The following is a 23562-nucleotide window of genomic DNA, read 5'->3' as shown; positions in this document are numbered from 1 at the left end:
ATGGATCCTAGTTTTTAGTTGATGTGATATTTGCCCCATGTAAAATTGGTTGCAATGAAAAATGAAAAATTGGTTGATTTTGTAGATTACATTGTTTCTTTCATCTTTCTGTACCTTGTCTTTCATTCTGGATAATTCCTGGCAGAATGTATTCATAAGGGTTGGAGAATTCTGGCTCTCATTTCTGACACAACCTTTGTGTATGGTAAGGTTAGTTTTTGCGTGGTGGTTGGCTGTGTGTTGTGTTGTGGTTTGGGTGCTATGTGTCAGAATATGAACTTTTTTGGATAACCGTTATAGAAAAAGAATTTGGGCAGCCGTTTCTCCTCCTTGATGTCTTTCTCTATAATGGCTATCCAAAAAACTACCACTCCTCTACCAAAAAACTACCACCACCCAAGCTACAGATATTCACGATTATTGCAAAACTCAAACATTTCAATGGGGATAAAACATCCTCAGGAGACACAGAATATTAGATATAGACAAAAACTGTGAGATGGACAAAAAGCTATGACTACTAGCTGTCTAATAAAGAGAATTTTGCACAATGAGATATCAATTCTATCTAAATTCTCTAATATCTATCTAATAATAATATATATAAATATAGAAGTTCAGGGTTTTCCGTCAATCTATTCCATTATCTGGGTTACCCACCGATTAGAAGGTGTTTCCTCTCGCTGAAGACAGATCTTGCCATTGGGATCTACAAAATCTTCCACCTATAGATCAAATCAATAAATCATTACTTTAAAATGTATTTTATTAAACTATTTCAATACTGCTTTTCACTGTATTACTAGTGCGTACACACACACACATACACAAAATAAATATTTTAAACATAGAAACAAAGCCATAAAATGATTTTGGAAAAGGCCACTAAAATAATAGGCAGTGAAAGATAAAAGTATAGTAACAATTAAGCCAGTCTTGGGGTTCTGATGAACCTTCTCAAGGGCACAATTTCCTTTGTTTCTTAGTAACGCTACTGTCAATTTGAAACAGAATGGGACAACTTGGTGCAGGCGGGTCAATGCAGAGATGGCTCAGAGTCAACAAATCAGTGCAGATGGTTCAACACTGCCAGACCAGTGCCAATAGATTCTCACTGATGGGTTGGTACTGACATGTCTGCATTGATGGGTTGTCCCTGTTGTCTGCATGCAAAACAAGTGCTCTCCACACCTGAACAACTCACTGCCCATGGAATGACAAAGCAGGGAGGGGGTAACATCTGCACCAATTTATTACATATAAAAATATCTCACAACTTGCAAGATGTTATGATTTGAACACGAGGGATAAAAACAACATAAATAAATGACTACATAAATTATTGCTTTGCTGAAATTTCAAACTTCAACCTTGGAATGTAATAGCAAACAACTGTTCGCTTGTATTGTTTGGATTTAATGTTTGAATTTTAAATCTACTCGAAAGAGAACAAAGAGTTGCTTGCCCCAAGCTTCTGACCAACACAGCATCTCTGAACCAAGAAAAAGTGGACATGTCTGTTGTGTATGTTTGTGTGTGTGTGATGGTCTTAAAGACTACTCCTGGAGACCACGAAGCAAAAAACTATTTTCACAGAGGCAACAGCACAGGAATGACCTACAACCGAACTGCAGAAAAGAAGTTGTGATTTGTTGTGCTTTGAGAGGTACCAAATCAGGATGAATTTGGCATTACTTCAAAAATCTTTGGGAGCTGTGGAATACTGGATGTATTTTCCCTAGTATGCAAGGAGCTGAACAGTAACAAGGTTAATTACTTTCACTATAGGAAAATGACCAAGAAATTTTGGTCCAAGTTTCTTACTAGGTAATTTCAATCTTAAGTATTTGGTTGAAAAGGTGGTTGGAGAGATCCCTGCTTGTCTGCTTGTTTTTTATATTCCTCAGCCGCTTCCGCTAAAGGTTTATTTGTATTGTCCCACCCTTTCTTTAACGTATCCATCCATTCAATTAGGGACATGGAGGTGGGTGGTTCTCTAGGTAACTCAGGCATAGGAACAAACTCCATGCCAGTAGTTATTTGAAAAGGTGTTAACCCAGTACTACTGTGTACACCATTATTATACGTCATTTCTGCGAATGGTAACAAGTCGGCCCAATTTTCCTGTTGATAATTTACATAACATCTAATGTATTGTTCCACCATGGCATTCATACGTTCTGAAGATCTGTTAGTAGCCGGATGGAAAGCAGAGCTAAGCCCCTGGGACGATCCAATCCAACTCCCTCCAGAACTTAGCAGTGAACTGGACTCCGCGATCTGAAATTACTCACCAGGAAACTCCATGAAGTCTGTAAATATGTTTCACGAAAAGTTTTGCCAGCTATTTTGCCAAAGGCAGTCCATTGCAAGTGGTAAAATAGGCTTGCTTAGAGAATAAATCGATGACAGTCCAAATCACTGTATTTCCACCGCTGTCTGAGAGTTCAATGATAAAGTCCATTTCGATTTCCTCCCAAGGTTTTGTTGGTTCAACTACATGTTGGAGAAACCCAGGCAGCTTCCCTGGTCTGTTTTTCATGGTAGCACAAACCGAGCAGCTTTTTACCTAGTCCTCTATACTGTTTTTCATCTTTGGTCATCAAAACTGTCTCCTTGTCAGATGGAGGGTTTTTAGAAATCCAAAATGACCCCCTAGCCGAGAGTCATGACTCCGCTTTAACACCATTAGTCTCATGCTGGCGGGCACATATATTTTACTTCCTTTCCAAGCCAATCTTTCCCTCAAAGTCAAATCCACTTGGTTTTCTTTAAACCATGCATCATTTGACAGTGCAACTGGGCTTTGGAGATCATGACATTCACTATTTCCTCTCGTCAGCTTTCAAACTGGGGTTTTCTGGACAAGGCATCAGCCAATAGGTTTTTTCCCTCTGGAATGTACTTTAGTTTGAAGTTAAAGTGTTTAAAACATTTAGCCCAGCAAACTTGTTTGGGGGAAAGTTTTTGAGTAGTCTTCAGAGCCTTGAGGTTTTTGTGATCAGTCCACACCTCAAAGGGCTCTGTAACTCCCTCCAGGAAATGCCTCCATGATAGAAGAGCCCATCGCACAGCAAAAGCCTCCTTCTCCCAAATTGCCCACCTGCATTCTGTGTCAGTCAACTTTTTTGACATATAAACATAAGGCATCAGCTCGTTTTGAAAGTTCTTTTGAAGTAGCACAGCTGCTACAGCCACATCACTGGCATCGGCTTGGGCTACAAAAGGTTAATTTGGATCCAGATGTTGGAGGATAGGCTCCACTGTGAAAAGACGCTTTAGTTTCAAAGGATTTTTGACAGTCCATTGTCCAAGTGAGAAGTTGACTAGGTTTTGGTTTGGTCAGAGAAGGACTGGTTTTCAGTAACTCTGTTAAAGGGAGTGCAACCTTGGCAAATGAAGGAATGAATTGTCTATAAAAATTTGCAAAACCTTTTGTAAAGCTTTGAAGTTGCTTACGTGTTCTTAGGGGTTGCCAATCTAGCACAGCCTTCACCTTTCCAGGGTCCATCTCGATTCCCCTGATTTGACACTTGGTAAGCCCAGGTAGTCCAAAGACTCCTTATGGAATTCTTATTTTGATAGCTTTGCATATAGTTTGGCAGTTAAGTTTTTTCAGTATTTGTCTGATTAGTTTGACATGCTCTTCCAGGGTCTCGCTAAATATAAGAATGTCAATCAGCTAAACAAGGACTCCCTTATACAGATGTTCATGTATCACCTCATTGATCAGCTGCATAAATACAGTGGGGGGCCCTTGGAGTCCGAAAGGCATGACTCAGAATTGGAAACTCCCAAGAGGGCAGTTAAATGCCATTTTCCACTCATCTCCCTCTTTTATGTGGACTCGGTAGAAAGCTTCCCTCAGGTCTAGCTTGGTAAAGATTTTGCCTTTTGACAGAGATTCAGCAAGTTCTTCAGGGGGTACATGTTTTGTATATACACCCCATCCACACCCCTAAAATACATGCATAAGCTAAGTCCCCCATCTTCTTCCTCTTTAAATAATACTGGGGCTGCCAACCTAGATTTTGCTGGTTCGATGAATACTCTGGCTAAGTTGGTATCAATGTACTTCCTGAACTCAGTCATTTCGGTAGGTGTCATGGAGTACGTTTTGGTTTTGGCAGCTTTGTTCTAATTTGATGGCACAATCAGTGATGGGGGAGGATGTTTCATTCCTCCTCACTAAACACCTCGGCTAAGTCTCTATATTCCTTAGGAATCTGGGGTTCGCCTGGAGGAGAGTCTGAAGTGGTAGCTGCTGTTTCTGGTGGTTAGCCCCTATTGGTTGGCAGTCTTTTGTCAGGAGGGACAGGGGGTCGACACCAATTATGATTTTCCAGTATCCATCCTCCCATTTAATGGCAGGGGTCCATTTGTCAAACCAAGTCCCAATATCACAGATTCTGACATTTTTGGTACTATTACATATTGTATAAGTTCACAATGTCTTCCCATTTCTAATTAATCGGTTCTGTAATCTGCGTGGCTGGGAACCCTACAATCAACGTTCCATCTACCTGTTCAAACTTGATTGGGCATTTTAAGGCTCTAGTTTTTATCCCTAATTGTTCAACGATTAGAAGCCCAATTAAACATCTGGTACATCCTGTATCTATCTAATTCTAATTCTCTAATTCTCTAAGCTCCCCAGTCTCAGGCAACACCAACTTTAATTGTAAAAAGGGGGATGGCTGCACTCACCACCGGGTCATCTTTATTGTTAGCCTCTCTGGGACGGGTTTCTTTGGCCGGAGGTTCCTTGTACTCTTCTGTGGGAAGGGGAACCTCTATGGCTTCTCTGGCAACTTGACTGGTCTCTGGGGGCTTCTGTGGAGCCCTTCTGCCTCTGGCAGCTGCAGCTGGCCATTGTTGCGGAACCAATGCAGGTGCCAGACACTCGGAAGCCCGATGACCAGCTTAACCACAATGGTAGCATTTGATAACCAATGTAGGCTGGATAGGAACAGCCTCAGCAGGCTTAGTCAGAGGACATCTGGCCAAAGTTCTCCTCAGGGGCCTCTCAGATGAAGGTTTGCGATGAGGTTTTCTCTATTGCGAGCTATAGACATGGTATACCAGTCTTGCAGTTGCTCTGGTACCCTTGGACCCCACAGGCTTTTCTAACTTCTTGATCAATAGCTTCTGTAAACTAGTACAATAGTATTCTGTCAGGCAATGTCCAAGATTTCCTGTGATCTGTCTAAAGTCCCATACAAAGTCTTTTATGGGTCGATTACCTTGCTTCATCACTTTTATTGTGTCTTCATTTTCATTGACTCTGTCAGGGTCTTCAAATCTGGCCTGGAGCAGCTCAACAAACCAATCTGCATCGTTTAGCTCAGCAGCCCCCTCATTGTATAGCTGGGCTAACCAGTCAGAAGTGTCTCCATTCATCCCATCTGAAATCGCTGAAACTAAGTCGCGATCTGTCTCATATTATTCTCCATATTGATCTATATGTGCCCAGACTTGGCTGAGGAAATAAGCCAATTTTGCAGGTTTCCCATCAAATGTCGCTCTAAACCTTGTTGGCAGTGGCCTCACTGGTGGAATTGCTATGGTGACTGATGGCAGGGGCCTGCCAGGGTGCTGCAGTGGGTGGCGGGAAGTGGGGCAAGAACCTGTGGGGTGCTGTGGTGGGAAGCAGGGCGGGGACTTGCTGCTGCGTTGCTGGATAGGACCACTGAGGTGGTTGTTGAGTTGCAAAGGGAGGGGGGCTGCAGCCGGCTGCTGGATCAGACCCCATTGCTGCACCAGGATTGTTGAGGCAAATTGGCCCCATGGTGGTCCCGAAGGTGGCACAGAAGGTGCTGGCATCCACTGGCATTGGACCCACACATGATCAGAACAGAATCCCCAGACTGGGGAAATACATTCCACAGGGGATAGCATAAAGGTAGGTTGATGGGGGGAGGGCAACTGGAGGTTGCAGCATTACAAATGCTGGCTGCATCAGCTCTCTCCCCTCTGCTGCTTGACCCTGTTGCACCGAGCCAATTCCCCAGTCACTTCTAACCGAGTAGAAATATGCCGATGCCACACTGGCTCCACTGCCAGCTCCTGGATCAGGAAAAGTGAACGTGGGTTGCGTTAAGCTCTATCTCAGTTGGGGAGGTTGGGACTGAGGGACAACTTTCTATTTCAAATTGCTCAAAATGCTCCGGGAGCTCTGTCAACAATTGGCTTTGAGACAGATGCAACAGGTTCCAGTCTCAGGAGTTGTTGGGCTCCAAAGTTCCCACATCTCTCCATTCTGGCTCGTGGGCTGACTTCATTGGGCTGGAGTCGGAATGATATTCAGACGGCCTTTCCTCTAGTCTCATCACTGGAGTTGGATCAGTCTGGCAACTTTTCCAGGAATCCGTTTCTTTGGGCTGAATGCCTACCTCTCTCTCTCCTCTGCAGCTCTCTCTCCTCTGCAGCTTCAAGGGTTCACACCACATCTTCAGAAGGAGAATACCAGGTCTCGATAAGTTCTCTGGTATGCACAGCTCTTTCTGTGATCTCCTCTTTCTCCTACATCTTTGCTAAGTCTTCACACCGCCCGAACTTTAGGTCAGTAATAGGGCTCAGCACCCCAGACAGCCCCCTTTTGGGGTGCTGGTAACTATTTAAAGATTCGGATTAATGTTAGGGTTACCAAAAAAACCCAACTCCAATTAAAAATTCAGAGACAGGCATTTTCTCAGTTTCCTTTTATTAGAGTAGTTATACTGGCACATCTGGGAAAACCTGAATCTGAAAACCTTAGTAATTCAAAAGTCAAAACCTAATCCCTGCATCCATCAGTCCATCATATGGTCCAATCACCAACCGTCCCAACTTGAGACATCCCTTCAACCACTCCTCCTCCAGGTGCAGGAATAACATGATCTTGCTCAAAAAGAAGAATGCTATTAAAAAGAACACTCTAAAAATCCCCCCCTCCTACTTTCCCAGGCACAGGTATATGGCTTCCAAAGCTGACATAAATATTTCATTGGATTACTTAAATTTTACACATTTTTCTTATGATTTTGCTGAAAATCTTCTTGGATTTCAGTCCTGATGTACTGGACAATGGGACGTGGGAGGAGATAACTTGGGAATAACACAACTTAGATCATGGAGGCCGAAAGATTTGGCATGAAAGCTATACAGAAGAAAAATTTCCTAGAAATGGATGTGGAATGAATGAGGCAATACAATTCTGATGGTAAAATCTGGAAGATATGTGACATAGTGTCACTTTGTGGTGGTTGAAGACACTTTGTTCAGAGAGGTAGAGATGAATGGTGGATGTAGTTCTTTTGAGCACCTGATCAACAGAGCCCAATCTAAATTCTTCTGGAAATCAATTTAGATCAATTTTGAGGGCAATTGGTGAATGTGTGTGGCTTTTAGTGTGAACCACCGAAGTGCATTTATTTTAACTTGCATTTATTTCTCCATGTTTTGGGTTGTCATCAGGAACTTCTTTAGGATCCTCAGTATGACATGGCCATGATTAATTTATATCAGAAGATCATTTCTGATTTGTTTTCCAGAAAAGGAGAAATGTCATCACCAAATATAGGTTGCCTATGGAAAGCACCTTTTGTCAAAATAGCTCTATCATCTATATATGTTCACAAACTTCACTTTTATCTGGCACTGTCACAGAGCTTGCAAAATGTTTTGATTTTGCATACATGATGAAAATGATTTTCAGAGGTAGAGTTTTTAAAATTACAATGGGTTAATTAATTATAGATTGTTGTTTCTTTTCCCTTTTAAAATGAAACAGTTCCTCTCTTTGGTATCTTTTTCAATAATGAAGTTGAAAGATAAAAAAAATATGAATAAGTTTACTGTAACTTTGATCCTACAAAGTTGTGAGCCAATAACAGCCAGTAGCTGCTAACTTGTATGGTTTGAATTTAATGTATGAATTTTAAATCTACTCGAAAGAAAACGAAGTGTTACTCACCCCACACTTCTGACCAATGCAGCACCTCTGGACCAAGAGAAACTGGATGTGTGTGTGTGTGTGAGAGAGAGAGAGAGAGAGAGAGAAAGAGAGACAGACAGTCTTAGAGATTGCTCCTGGGTTGTCTGGTTTGGGCTTCTTCGGCGACGAACCAAAATCCATGATCGTGCGTGGTTTCAATCCGTACTCGCCACCAGAGTACCCCAAGCCAGCTGGTTTCGGGACTAAGCCCCCCGTAGAGGTGGTGAAGAGGGGGGAGACCGCCAGCAGGATCGAGGAGAGCTGCATCTCTCCTCCCCAGCTGGCCATTACTCCCTTTCCCGAAGGCAGTTGCAGCGGTGGTCAGAAATGGCCACCTCAAAGAAGAACCCAACCAGAAAAGATTGTGCAGAAAGAAGATAAGAAGAGAAAACTTTGACTGACCGGGTTGAACTGAAAAAGCAACAACATAAGGTATCCTGGTATTGGAACTATAAAGCATAACATTGTTCCCAAAGAAGATTTCTGAAGCGGCAAAGGAGAGAGAGAAGGGAAAAGATTTGGGTTTTTTTCTTCCCTTTCCCATACTGACAGCTAAGAGACTTAAGTAAGAAACTGAAAAAAAATCACTTTGACATTAATAGACATTTAAGCTGAAAATAAAATGTCAAAGGGATAATAAAGATTTCTTGGATATTTAAAAACTTTTAAAAGACGGAAAGGAGAGAAAAGAAAAAAGCAAAAGGGTGGGAACTGGAAAAATGGAGACCTCCTGGAAGTAAAAGGAATTAACAGTGAAACCTTAACAAGATTCCTAAAAAATACATTCTAACTGAAACTTTGTAACAATAAAACCCCAGGAAGAGAAAGTGGAAAAAAGAAACAAGAAGAAACAGCCTTGGATTACTTGGATTATTGGTGATTTTTGGTTATTGGATTTAAATGACTAAAATCAATTGGGTGGTTGTTTAAAAGGGTTTAAAATGGCATCACTCTTGGAAGAACTGAAAATGGAACTTAAAAAACAGAAAGAAGATGCACAAGAAGGAAGAAGGTTTTTTGGCTTTGTATTTCAATTTGTAGAAATGGAGATCTTTAACTTTAGAAATGGAGATCTTGAACTATGAGAAACAAGAAATGCTTGAAGAACAAGAACGGCAGGACAAAGAAGAAGCCATCTTTAATGATCAAGTAATTCTATGTGGGGGGGAAAAGAAAGGGGGGAAAGAGAGGGAAAAAATTAAAAATTGAAAAAGCAACCCCCAAAAAGAATAGTTTGAAAAGCAATTACTAGGAAGAAACAGAATTATTAGGAAGAAACAGAAGAGAGGATTACAGAAGAGAGAATTAGAATTAGAGAGACAAGGGGTCAAAAAGGGGGAGGGAGAAGAAGAGGGGGAAGAAGGAGAGGAAAAGAAGTTATAAAGGATAGAAACAGGATATAGAGAAACAGAGAAAACATACAAGTATTAAAGGTATAAGCCTATTTAGAAGACATAGAGATAATGGGTGAAAATTTAATTGAAAGAGAGGATTCTGCAAGGGTACATAAGATAGCATTTTATATTAGAAATAGAAATGAATTTAGAAAGTATGAAACAAGTGTGATTAAAGTGATAGATAAAATACTTATTGTAATGTAATCGGATGTTTGTTAATAAATAAATGAAATAAAGAGAATGAGAGAATGAAATTAGGAAAGTATAGAAACATTTTAATTGTTATTAATTATTTATAAAAAAAAGTGAAGAGAAATATGAAAGAAATATGAAAAAAATATGGAAATATTACAAGTGTTCCTAAGGAAGTATGATATTTAATTGAAAATAAATGTTAAAGATGTTAATTAATAATGGAAGATTGTAATTAATATTAATGGTTGAGCCAAATTGGAATAGAATGAGTATTTTATGTATTATTGTTATATATATATATATATATATATATATATATATATATATATATATATATATATATGTATGTGTATATGTATATGTATATGTATGTATGTATATGTATATGCATATATATATTATAACCTTTAAGAACTTAGTATGTATTTTAAGAATGTACCAAGCAGAATTTGATTGGCAAAAGTTATGTGTTATAAAATAGAGATTAGATATTGAATGTTATAACTGTAAAGGCATAAATTTAAGTTTAAATAAGATCTGAATGGACAAAAATTAAAAGATTCAAAGGTGTCATACTCCAATCATTAACTACAGGGGAAAACTTGTTTAATGAGAAAAGAAAATATGAAATTGAAACAGGACAGACAAAAGTATAAACATAATGATTAGAAAGATATTGAAACTTAGAAAAAGAGATGTAATTGAACTTAGAAAGGAATGAGATAATTAACAATAAGGTTGAGAAAACTAAGAGAAGGGAAAAATCACTGAGAAAATGTTGAAATAGTAATAAGATATGGAATAGAATACAAAATGAATATGAAATTGAGTTTGTGTCTGTATGGAAAAGTGACAACCTGGGATCATCCTATTCTCAAAAAAAGATATTTTATTTGTATTGTTTTGTGAAAACCCAAATAATAATTTTTACAAAAAAAAGAGAGAGATTGCTCCTGGAGACCACGAAGTGAAAAACGATTTGGGTAGAACCAGCAGAAAAACAGTAATGACCCATGATAAAGAGTTATCCCTCACCCTAACCCAGTGCTTTTCAGCAACATAAGAAAATTTTTTAGGTATAAAATATACAATTTTATTGCGCCTCTACTGGAGTCATACCTGGCAGTAACCTTCCAAACTGAGTCACTGTCCTTCCCCTCAGGCTACAACCCTAGCACATCCACTCCTCACAGAATTCCAGACTTTGGCCCTTGTTTTCCCTTCCTCCCACTCAGCCCACTTCCCCACCCAAGCATCTGAAATAACCAAATAACCAACTATGATGCATATTTTGGGAAAGATTTTCTCATACAAATACAAATACATTGTACTTTTTAGAAATGATGTTTGGAACTTTAGTAAGGTGCAGGCTGCTCTAATTCTTCCTCAGGAAGAGCAGGAACCACTCAGCAGTGCTGCTCCGCAGTGATTATCTGATGAGTAAATAAATCAGGCACAAACAGGGACTGTAAATAAATCACAGGCATAAATGAAATGAAGGCCAGCAAATTACTACAGTAGATACAGTCAGAGCGGTGCAGAAGTATAATTCCCGTTCGTGCAAAGTTTTCAAAAGGTATCACTTTTCACTGTGTTTTTGAAATAGATGTCAAATCCCCTTTGGTTTGATGCCTTGTATGTAACAAATCACAACTCCTTTCTGCAGTTTCATCGCAGGCCATTCCCGTGGCTTGTCAGGCTACAGAACTTTTCCCATTCAATCAACTAGAATGAACTTCTGAAAACATATCAAAACGTATCAAAAGGAATCCTTTATTGAGATGAGACAATTCATGTAGGGGTTAAAAGCAGCTTCTAAGGTCTCTCAGGCATGCAGAAATAGATAAGGGAATTTAAAACCTCTCATCTTTAAAACCTCACATCTTGATGTGTATTTAGTAAAACAAAGAGCCAACATGTTAATTCCCCACCCCCACCCCCTTTTTAGAACGATCTTTTTCAGAGTTTCCCAGGACACATCTCACTATGGAATTTTTATGGTCTCATCTCCTGGCTGTCTCTCACAGAGGTGATAGGTTCCGGTCATCTGGGTTTCATCCCTCCATTGTATCATGTGTAGGTTATACAAATTCGATATAAGATTAAATATATTCAGGTTACATCAAGAAGGATTTCTTTCAGTCTCCCCCCTTTTCTTCCTCCATTGAAGAAATGACAGATACACGGAACTGACATGGCTTCTGCTGGTTCTGCCCAACTAGTTTTTCCCTTTGTGGTCTCCAGGAGTGGTCTCTAAGATCAAAACACACACACACACATGCACGCACATCACTTTTTCTTGATCCAGAGATGCTCTGTTGGTCAGAAGTGTGGGGTGAGCAATGCTTTCGAATAGATTTCAAATTCAAACATTAAATCCAAACAATACAAATGAGCAGCTGTTTGCTGTTACATTCCAAGGTTGAAGATTGAAGTTTCAGTCAAAACAACAATTTATATAGTCATTTATATCACAACATCTAGCAAGCTGTGAGATATTTTTACATGTAATAAATTGCTGCAGATGCTATCCCCTCCCCGCTTCGTTGTCCTGCAGACAATGAGTTGTCCCCATGTCCAAGGGGCAGAGGCCACTCATCCCACATCCAGACAGTAGGAAGGACTCGTCGATAATGACCTGTTGGTGCCAAACCATCAGCACCGATCCATTGGCACCAGCTGGGCAGTTGGTGACCTACCAGGGATGGGATTTAAATATTGTAACAACTAGGTGGCTAGGTGGGTGTGGCGATGTGACTGGGTGGGCATGGCTTTTTTGCATCAACACTCCCCCCCCCCCCTGTTTTTTGGGGTCTCCTGGGCCTCAGGGAAGACTCCTGGGGACGTTTTTGCTCCCAAAAGGCTTCCCTGGGGCTCAGGAAGGGAAAAAACAGAGCATGGGGGGGCACACAGCACCCTCTTGCACTCCATTTTGGAGCCTTCTGGGCCTCAGGGAAGCCTTCTGGAGGTGTTTTTGCTCCCAGAATGCTTTCCTGGAGCCCAGGAAAGCAAAAAATGAAGGGGGTAGGAGGGAGCTATGCCCCCCTCCATTTTTTGCCTTCCTGGGCCTCGGAAAACTCCTGGGCAAAGCAGTAAGTAAGCGAGGGGAATCTCAGCACAGATGATCATAGGAACAGCTGATTGTCGGGAGGGGGAAAAAAGATATACCTTAAGGAGTGACTGGGCGGGGAAGAACGCAGACAGCAATGAGCCAGCAGAGCCAGCTGTTTAGGAGAGAAGACATGCAAGCAGATCTCTCTGTGGAGCACGACCTTTTAAACTTCGTCTTGCAGGACCTTTCAAAGGTCAAAGGTGGCTCATAGGGTTTCTGAAGATGTAGGGTGCCGAAGAACCTACACGTGCAGTGGTTTATGCGGGGGAGCTGAGAGAACTTGGATCGAGCAGATGAAGGAAGGATGATCAGCAGACCGTCCATAGAAGACAGCTGGTCATACTATTGGTGAAATAACGGAATGAAGGTGCATACTAAACCGTCAGCCTCAACAATTTTAAAGTGAGTAAAACAAAAAGGGGCGCCAAAAGCAATTGATATAGAGAAAACCCGGCATTAAGAGTCAGCCCTAGTTAAGAACAGAAGGAGCAGTGAATTTTATGGTGGGCAAAGAGATCGGAAGAAGTTAGGGAAGCCATAAAAAAATCTGGCAAATAAAAGGGAGAAGATCAGTGCAAGCAGCTATAAAAGAAAAAATGATTAGATCGGTGCCTGGAATTAATGTAAGAAGAGAACTTTGGATTATACTTGGAGAAGGGTGATTTTTGAAAGTGTCAAGTGTTGATTCGAGAGAGACCTGTGGGATTACAAAATAAAAAATGGAGGTGATTTGAATGATCTGAACTAAATGGATTTGATTTAAAAACTTGAGAAAAAATTGACAATTTGGATCAAATATCGTGGGGAAATTGGATTTTTTGGATTTTGGCTCTATATATCTTTTTGAAGTGTTCTGGACTTTTTTGGAAAAAGAAACTTGAAATTAACTAAAATAGATGGTATGAAGAAAATGAGTCAGCAATTTTGAAGTTGACAAGGAAACACTGTAGCGCTTCGAGAGAGACACCTGCTGGCCACTGAATGGCAGAGAAACTGCAGTAAGGAAAAAAAGGGATACTTGGTTTCTTTTCCCTTTATGTTAAAGCTTCTGACTTTTGGCTTGTTTTGTTGGTTTTCAAATTACTGCATATATAAGTAAATATAAGATTTTGCTGATCTCTGCGTATACTGGACAATACAGATTGATATAATTATACAAATATACATTACATATTATATACTTGGTAGTTAGGTTGATTAATTAAAGCATGAGAGATTTTTTTATTATTACATACTTTGATATATTGGTATACTATATATTATGTTATGAATTAATTAGATATATACCATGTTTCTCAGAAAATAAGGCCAGGGGTGAATTAGTTTCTCCTCCTGCGCACCCTCGCATTCTTCCCCTGGCAGCATTTCAGCTGCTTCTCGGGCAGGGAAGCCGCCTCTGTAGCTTCCACTGTTCCCGCCAGCGCTAGTGAGAACAGCTGCAGCGGTGGTGGGAACCGTGGAAATGTTTCAGCTGCTTCTTGGGCAGGGGAGCCGCCTCAGTAGCTTCCAGGGCTCTCGCTGGCGCTGCCACTGTTCTCTCGCTAGAGCCAGCGGGAATTGTGGAAGCTAAAGGCGGCTCCCACACCCAAGAAGCGGCTGAAACATTTCCATGGTTCCCACCAGCACTGCCGCTGTTGTTGAAGATGGCGCTGGCGAGAGAGGCACCAGCGCCAGCGGGAATTGCGGAAGCTAGAGAGGCAGCTCCCCCGCCCAAGAAGCGGCTGAAATGCTGCCAGTAGAGGAATGCAAAGGGAAAGCAACAGCGGCAGAGGAAGCAGCAGCGGGCAGGCACCGAAGATCTTGCAATTTAAAGTGCCCTGCTGAGGCTGACATCCACGCCACCACCGTTTGCCCGCTGACCCGGCCTGCAACCAACACCATACTCGGGTCTGCAGCAAAGGCGCTTGGCGGGGGTAGGAAGCCCTCCGCGCTCCGCCATGATCAGCTATTAGGAGCAGCTGGTGGCAAGGCATGGCTGCCCATGGGGGAGGCAAGTTCCCCCACCCTCCCCCCATTTTGCATGTTTTATAATAGCCCTAAATTTGGAGGAGGGGCTTAATTTCATTTTATGCCTAGAAAACAAGCTGGGTCTTCCTATTGAGGGAGCATATTGTTGGAGAAACATGATATTTACTATCTTTAAGGTTTGATTAAGTGGGATTACTTTAAGCAATATATCTGTTAAAATTAATTATTATATACTGATCATTGACATTGTGGATACAATTTAGCATATTATTGAAAACTGGATTGGATTTATTTCTAGATTGGCTTTATTATTAATATAAACATTCGGATAGTTTGGATAGTAGATATAGACCTGATATAAGGGGGCGGGGGGAATTTAAATATCGTAGTGTGATTTGTCAAAGTTAGAACTTTTGGAACTGGAGGGATTTGAAAGAGAAGAGAAAAATTGGAAGAGGTGGTGGAAAAACAATATTATAGTAAAGATATTTAGTATGAGAAGTAACACAAATATACCTAAACCGGGAGCTGCAAAAAAAAACCCCACCCAAACATTGACAACTACTTCAATGGCAAGTCCCTCCACACAGAGAGCTATAAACAAAATGATACCAAAGGAGAGACTGAACTCGATAAAAGATCTACAAGGATTAATGTTGAATATGCAGGAAATGCTAACTAAAAATTATGAGGACTTGAAAACAGACTTGAAATCAGTAAGATCTGAGTTAAAAGAAAAAAACCAAATTATAGATGAAAAATTTGAATGCTACCAACAAGAGATGCAGAAAAACCAAGAAAAAATAGCGGAAATTGAATTTAGAATGGACAAAGAGGAGAAAAAAGTGGAAGACCTGACTGATAAGCTGATACAAGCAAATAAAGATCTGGAATCTACAGTAATTCTTCTAGAAGAAGAAAAAGCAGCCCACTACCTGAGATTCCAAAATATTAAGGAGGAAAAAGAGGAAGATCTGCTGGATTTAATGGGTGAGATAATTGCGAAAATATTAAGAACTGAAAAAGAAGAAGTTGTGATGGAAATAGATGAGATTTGGCAAAAAAGGCTAGGATTGGAGAGAACACCATCTATGTAAAAACAATCTACATTTTATTCTAACAGACACTACTCCTGGTCGAGACTAGATATGGCATGGATGTCTAAGAAGCTTATCCAGAAGTAAATGAAACAGAAATTGAATCGAGCTTATGGGCAGATCATAGTTACATCAAGTTCAGCTAGAAAGACCGATCTAAGACCTTAAGATGGACTCTACAAAGAGCGATCCTAAAGGAGGAGGAATTTAAAATTAAATTGGAAAAGGAAATGAAACTCTTCTTTAAGGAGAACAAAGAAGAAAATACATCCCTACAAAACACCAAAATACTTTAATGTAGTATCACCAATGTATCACAAACAAGAAGCTAGGATATTGATAAATGATCATATAACAAATAAATTTGAGATACAAAAAAGAACGAGACAGGGATGTCCATTATCACCATTATTATTTATTTTGACATTAAGAGGTATTAACAAGAATAATTAGGAAAGAACCGGAAATAAAAGGACTAAAAATAAAGAAAGAAGAATATAAATTACAAGCCTTCGCTGCCGATTTGGTTTTTATTTTAGAAGATCCACAAAATTCAGGACTAAAACTTATAAAGCAATTAGAGGAATTTGGAGAAGTGGCAGGGCTAAAAATTAATAAGGAAAAAACTAAAATACTTACAAAAACTATGACAAATGCACAAAAGCAAAATTTAACAAGAATAACGGACATCCAGACAATACAGTTAAATATTTGGGAATTGTAATTTTGGCAAAATGTATAACCCTCAATTATACTCCATGAATTAAAAAAATAACGGAAGACTTCAGGAAATGGAACAACTTAAGACACTCCTTTATGGGGAGAATTGCATCCATAAAAATGAGCATATTACCAAAATTATTGTTTTTATTTCAAAACACACCGATAAAATTAGAAAAAAAAATCTTTGACCAATTGGATAAGCTAGTATCAAAATTTATACGGCAGAACAAAAAGTCCAGAATTAAACTGAAATTGTTGCAGGACGCTACGAAAAGAGGAGGATTTGGCCTACCAGATTGGGAAATATATTATAGAGCGGCTATTCTGACCTGGGTTAAAGATTGGATAAGTGTTAAAAATAAAAGAATGTTAACCTTAGAAGGATATAATCTACAGGCAGGCTGGCATGCCTTCTTGTGGCAAGACAAACAACAAATTCATAGCTATTTTCAAAAGCATAAAATTAGGCAGTCCCTACTAAATGTATGGAATAAAACTAAACAACAAATTTACGTTGAAATACCAACTTGGCTATCTGCATTAGAAGCGTTAATGTACCCACATTTATTGCGTCAAAGGCAGATTATTACATATGAGGACATACAAGATGAGAAGGGTGATTTAAAAACAAGGCAGGAGTTGAAAGGTCTGGGATTTGAGATAGAATGGTGGGCCTATTTACAATTACAGTCGAGGTACAGTGAAGATATGAAAGAATGGGATATTAACAGATGGAAAACAGAATTAGACAAAATATTATTATGTACAGATGAGAATTTGATTTTAAAAACTTACAAAGTATTATTAGAATGCAAAATAGAAGAAGAAAAGGTGAAAGAAACGATGTTGGCATGGATGAAAGACTTTGAATATGGTATAAATTTGGAAGATTGGCAAATTTTATGGGATAGGAATAGAAAAATAACTTTGGCGGCATCATATAAAGAAAACTTACACAATATGTTTCACCAATGGCATATCCTACCATCAAAATTGGCAAAAATGTACCCAAAACTATCCCCTAAATGTTGGAAATGCAATAAAGAAATTGGAACATACTACCATGTTATGTCTCCCCTTTAAATGCAGGAGGGCAAAACGAAACAAGCAGTTCCAAAAAATCACAAACCAAAAAGCAAACTCTCACAAGAGGACTGCGGAAGTCTTTTCAGCAATAAATCCAAACTCTGTCTGGCAAACCTGATGTGGCTATAAATCCAAAAGCCTCAAAGAGTTCTCTCCGTGTGTTCACTCCCATAAATCACTTTGCTTCTGGCAAAGCTCGCCAGCCAAGCTGTTTCCTTTTATACTCTATGAGGGCGTGTTAATCTCCTTAATTAGTCACTGGCTCGACGCCTCCTCCCTAATTGAGATTGACGCCTCATCCTTCGTCTGTTTCTCACATCTAACCAGGATCTTTCCAAAGACTCCTCCCCACTAGAAAACTCTCGCAAGTGCTCCTGGTTAGCTATTCCCGGCTGTTGCTCAGCCAGAGGAGAAGAATCAGAGGAGGTCGAAGGTCCTGACATCTCTATTAAATCAGGTTCGTCTCTCCTAGTTAAATCCATTTCCTCATCCTGACTACAATCCAAATCGCTCAGCAGTGCCGGCTCATAATTCACTGCCATTTCCTCTTCGCTTGAGCTCACATCTGCCAACGGAACAGATTCCAACTCCGGAGTCATAACACTACCATGTATGGTGAAAATGTGAAAAAGCTCAAACATACTGGCTGAAAATTAGAAATTGGTTAGAAGAGATGTGTAAAATTAAAATAGAATTCAGACCTGAAATTTTTCTATTGTGTATCAATGTGGGAAAATATAATAAAGAGATAACATATTTAATAGTTCAGGTGACCACCGCAGTGAGATTAGTCCTTTCCCATAGATGGAAAGGTAATGATATGCCAGACGAAATAATAATTAGAAAAATTTGGACGTGCGCCAAAATGGATAGAGTAACTCAAGAGTTAAAAGATAGGACTGAATTCGAATATTACAAAATCTGGGAGAAGTTTTACCACTGGTTTAAAAAAAGAAAGGAGTAAATGTATGAATGACTATTAACTGACTATTATAACTATTATGTATATATGTAAATTTGTATTCTTTGTAATATGTATTATTTAGGGATATAAGATAAGTAGGTGTGTTGGGATATATGCACCACATTAATTGTTTTTAAATGTTTTTTCTTTCTGTTGTTTCATTAATAAATTTATTTTTTAAAAAAAGCAATGTCGTGCATGCGCACAATGTTGTGCATGCATGATAAGGACTGACTGGATGGGGAGAGGAGGAAAGGGGCGGGTGGAGAGGGGCAGGGCCAGCCAGGAGCATGATTTGCCAGTTCTCCAAACTGCACAGAATCATTACAACTGGCTCTATAGAACCGGTCTGAACCATAGAATCACACCCCTGTGTCCTACCCACCCCAAGTTGTCATAGACTCCATTTGAAGACTGCCACATATTTAAAGAGATTTGCTTTATTTTAAGTTGTTTTTTTAAATTTTTTTATCTGTCCAGGTTTACTGCTTGGGAGATGAGTGGCCAAATAAATTCAAACAAAAATAGAACCATTGAAATATAGAATAGAGAATACCTTTATTGTCATTGCATTCCACGAATACAATGAAATTTGAAAGCTATTCCAGCACAGTGCCCCAAACACCACATCACAATCACACTACAGAGTATTTAAAAATTAAAATAATAATAATAGGACTAAATCACAAAAGCACTGTTTGATTCAAGACTGCCTTGGAAAAGAAACTGTTTCTCAATCTATTAGTCCTCATTTTAAGACACCTATAATGCCTCCCTGATGGTAACTGTTAGGGATACACCCTAGCAGAATCTGCACAGCAGTCAGGCAGGCAGGCAAAATATGTGAGATAAACGTTTCTGTAGGGGTGGTATTACAGGGCTTACAGGTGGACTTTCATCTATTACCTGTTCCTGGTTATCTATTTCTTCTTGTTCACTTATTTCTTCCTGTTCTGGTCCTATTTGCTCTTCTTGTACTTCCTCTTTAATTGGACTTTTCTTATTACTGATATGGTGATATTTACTTATTACTGATATTTTGTACGTTTCTATAATTACATCCTTATTCGAATCTTGCTCCAGTTTTTCCCATCCTACATGTTCAAGGAATTGTGCACTAGCACTACAGTAAACTCTAGATGTGCCTTTTTCCCAGAACCTGTAAGATTTATGGTTAGATTCGTAACCTACAAAAAATAATCTTTTAGCCCTATGCTGTCCCTTATGTCTCAGTTGTGTAGGAATATGCACCCATGCTGGTGCTCCAAATGTGTGCATGTAGCTTAGGTCAGGTTTTCTACCATGCCACCGTGTGAATGGTAATTCACCTGTTGTTGAGTTAACAACATTATTCAATATATGATTACCACACATTATTGCTTCTCCCCACAAAGTTTCAGATAATCCTGAATCCGACAACATAGTACGAGCCATTGCCTGTAGTGTTTGGCCTCGTCTTTCTATAAAGGAATTATGTTGTGGCCTATATGGTGCAGACTTTTTATGTTCTACACCTGCCATCTTCAGTCTATTTTGGAATTTATTATTTATAAATTCCGTACCATTATCAGTTACAAGAGTTACTAGTTTCCTTTTAGTTTTTCTTTCTGCAAACTTCAACCAATTAAAGAAATTCTGATATGTTTCCATTTTACTCTTCATTAAATAACAGAAACCATATCTAGAATAATGATCCATTATACTTAATATATAACGAGCACCTCCCACACTTGGTTTTTTAGGACCTATAATATCAGCAAATACGACCTCTAGAGGTTCTTTAGTTTTAAATCCATTAATTCTATTTGCTGGTATTACCTTGTTTTTTTCTTGACTGCAAGCATTGCAGTGCAAATACTTACTGCAAGGCTTCAGTTTTATACCTTCAGACAGTTCAACTGTTTGCTTGAGCATTTTAAAATTTATATGCCCTAAACGTCTGTGTAACAAATGTATGCATTCATCATGAGGTTTAACGTTATTATACACTGTGTTAGCCACCTCTAACTGATTATCCTCTAACACATTCAATTCACCTTTTAAAGTTGCAGTCACTTTTTTACCTTCCTTTTCTATTATGCAGTTTTCTCCCCTAAAGGTAACTACATAACCTAGTTTAATCAAAACTCTAACCGAAAGCAAATTAAACTTAAGTTGTGGTACATATAACATTTTTACATTTTCTTGTATGCAAGAACAATATGCAGTACCTTCACCTTTTGCTTTAAGTTTCCAGCCAAAAGCTAACGATATCTGCTGTGAACTCGTGGACATCTTAATAAATCTTTTCTTATCTTTCGTTATGCAGTGCGATGCTCCACTATCTACAACCCCAAAATTATTATTGTTCACAGTTTCGTTGCTATACATGGCTAACTCTAAGCATTTTTTATCCTTTTGATGCCTTTTTGCATTCTGGCTGGCATTGTGGCATTTTTCTTTCTTGCAGAATCTAGCCAAATGTCCTTTTCTTCCACAATTGAAACATTTTCTAATTGTGTAGGCTGACAAAGATAATTTCTCTTCTTGTGGTTGTTCCCTTCTGAGTTGATCCCTTTCAAGCCTTCTCCTGGCTTCTTCAATTAATCTGCGAGTAATGTCAGTTAATGTGAGGTTATCTTTTGGCAGAGCTTCCAGCGAAGTTACATAGTCGTCATAGCTCTCATCTAACGAAGACAAAATTATGTAAACCTGATGTAGTTCAGTGAAGATAAGTTCTTTTTCATGCAGTTCCTTAAAAATCCTCTTCGTAGTGTTTATATGAGTCAACATGTCTCCATTCTTTTGAAGATGTGTTCTGAACAGTTTCCGTGTAAGATTTATATGTGCTCCTACACTGTCTCGAACATAAATCTTCTTTAAATTCTCCCAACACTTAGCAGCTATTTCTTTTCCACGAATATGGACAAGCTGCTGGTCACAGAGTGTCAGTCCTATTATACAGAGAGCTTGCTCGTTCTTCAGTTTATATTCTTGTATTTTCTGGGCATCATCTTCATCCTCCGGATCCCAAGCATCTACCTCTGGTGGGTTTTGAATTATACTCCACAAACCTTCTCTGCGTAGAAGTAGGCTGCATTTCATAGACCATCAAACATAGTTTGTTCCATCCAGTTTGGATATTAGAGACAAACTTGGTAAATTGACTTGTGCCATCTTTCTCTGGATATTAAACTATAATTAATAAAACACAGCTGTCTGTTTACAGTATTGTGTAACTACACTAACTCTCACTTTATATAAGCCTGTTATATCCTGGTTAGTCTGACTCTGCAGCTGGGCCCATAACCAGTGTTAGGGATACACCCTAGCAGAATCTGCACGGCAGTCAGGCAGGCAGGCAAAATATGTGAGATAAACGTTTTTGTAGCTTACACTCAGTAAAACAGATACACAGTGCTAGTTAAATAGTTTATTCCAGTAAGAGTTATAGCATAGTCAAACAGTCCATGTATCATTCACTAATTCAGTCTGTCCGGGGATTATTCAGTTGCAAATTCCAGTGTCGAAAAAGAGAGGTCAGTAAACTTACAAATATCAGTCCAGTAATATATCTCCTAGCAGTAGAGATATGAAGAAGTCAAAATTCCTCTCTTCCTTCAGCAACTCAGCAGTAGGAAAAAAACACGCAGTTAACAAACCATCAATCCATCAAAGCAGTCAATCATCAGGAATCGTCAGCAAATCGTCAGGTTCTCTTGCTCCCTCTTATGGCAGTTCAACACCGCACCCAAAATTACATGCTTTGCAGTTTAAAGTGACACACACTTAAACTTACTATCATAGTTTATATATATTATTTTACCCAAACTACGTTAGGTAACCTATGTTATCCCTAACAGTAACAGTTCAAAATATGAATATATAGGATGAGAATGGTCTGTGGAGATTTTTAGTATTCTAGAGAGGAGTCTGGTCTTCGCAATCTCTTCCAAAGAAGAAAGAGAGCAACCAATGATTTTTTTGTGCTGTGTTTATATCTCTGGAGCATCTTCATATCCACTGCAGAACATCCAGAATACCACACCGTTGCACAGTATGCCAAAATGCTCTCAATGGTAGAACGGTAGAAAGTAACCAGCCAAAGTTGTTAACACTGGTTATATACCCACTTAACACTGGATATATAATGGTTTTAGTGATAGTTTCGGAACTGGAACACCATTATCAGAGAAGCATTTTCTTGTATCAACATATCATATAACTTAATAAGACATCTTAACATGAAGAACTTTACATAACCTCTGGCAGATTTTAAAATACAAGCAATTTGACAGAATGTAATACTTTCCCAAGTTCTTTCTACTGGATCATTGTTATTCTACCAAATTATTTCTTTTATTGTACAGCACAGAGGATGGATCACAAGGAGCCCTACTCTCATCTCTCTTCTACCACTGTCGCATATATTAAAAGTTTAGGCTTAAATAACTACAGGCCACACTCTTTGAAACTCTCCATGCTATTTAGTCACAGCGTTATTCTCGGTAACTGAAAAGTTCTGTGTTTTTCAGAGAAAACAAGAGCATCAGGAGGACTTGAAGGTGGCTTTAAAAAACTATCCATTGACTGGGACTCTTTGGCAGCAACTAGTCAGATATAGAGTCTGGACTGCCAATTAATGCAATCTCCTAATAGACAGTTATCTGCTGCTGTCTCCTGTCAATTGAAGAAGAAAGCTATTGGAATTGGCTTCGTTCTGTGAAACTTACATACACACACATGTAATGCTGTTTACAAAACAAAAGCATCAAAATGCATACATACTGTATACATACATACAAAACAATATCTTTCTTGAATTTTCCAGATTCCTCTACATTATTATCAAATGAAGAATACAGGAAGACCTGACTCCTCCCCAAGATGGCTGCTGAGGAGTAAGAGCTTTCTTTCTCTTACTCACAATCTTCTATGTTTGCTTGCCAGAGCTGGTTCTTTGGCAATCTTGTCCCCCTGGATTTGAATGGGGGCATTTAGGACTTATGGATAGCTGTGAACCCACCCAGGAGGGGAATCTTGAAGACTACAGCTTATTGTGGGAA

At 39.2% G+C, this 23562-nt stretch overlaps 1 protein-coding gene across 4 annotated transcripts in view; it reads right to left on the bottom strand.

Annotated features, from left to right (window-relative positions):
- GBF1 (golgi brefeldin A resistant guanine nucleotide exchange factor 1) overlaps nucleotides 1-23562 on the bottom strand; it is a 324935-nt gene that overhangs the window by 90969 nt on the left and 210404 nt on the right. For all 4 annotated transcript variants that reach the window (XM_026710970.2, XM_026710972.2, XM_026710971.2 and 1 more), the window contains exon 25: nucleotides 661-725. In XM_026710970.2, the coding sequence (XP_026566755.1) occupies nucleotides 661-725 (65 nt within the window). The remainder of the gene's footprint in view (nucleotides 1-660; nucleotides 726-23562) is intronic.

This window comes from Pseudonaja textilis, chromosome 4, assembly GCF_049901715.1.
Source record: "Pseudonaja textilis isolate UNSWEBS1 chromosome 4, rPseTex1.2, whole genome shotgun sequence".
Lineage (NCBI taxonomy): Eukaryota > Metazoa > Chordata > Lepidosauria > Squamata > Elapidae > Pseudonaja > Pseudonaja textilis.
The sequence above is the reverse complement of the archived record's forward strand: the minus strand, read 5'-3'. Positions and strand labels throughout refer to the sequence as shown.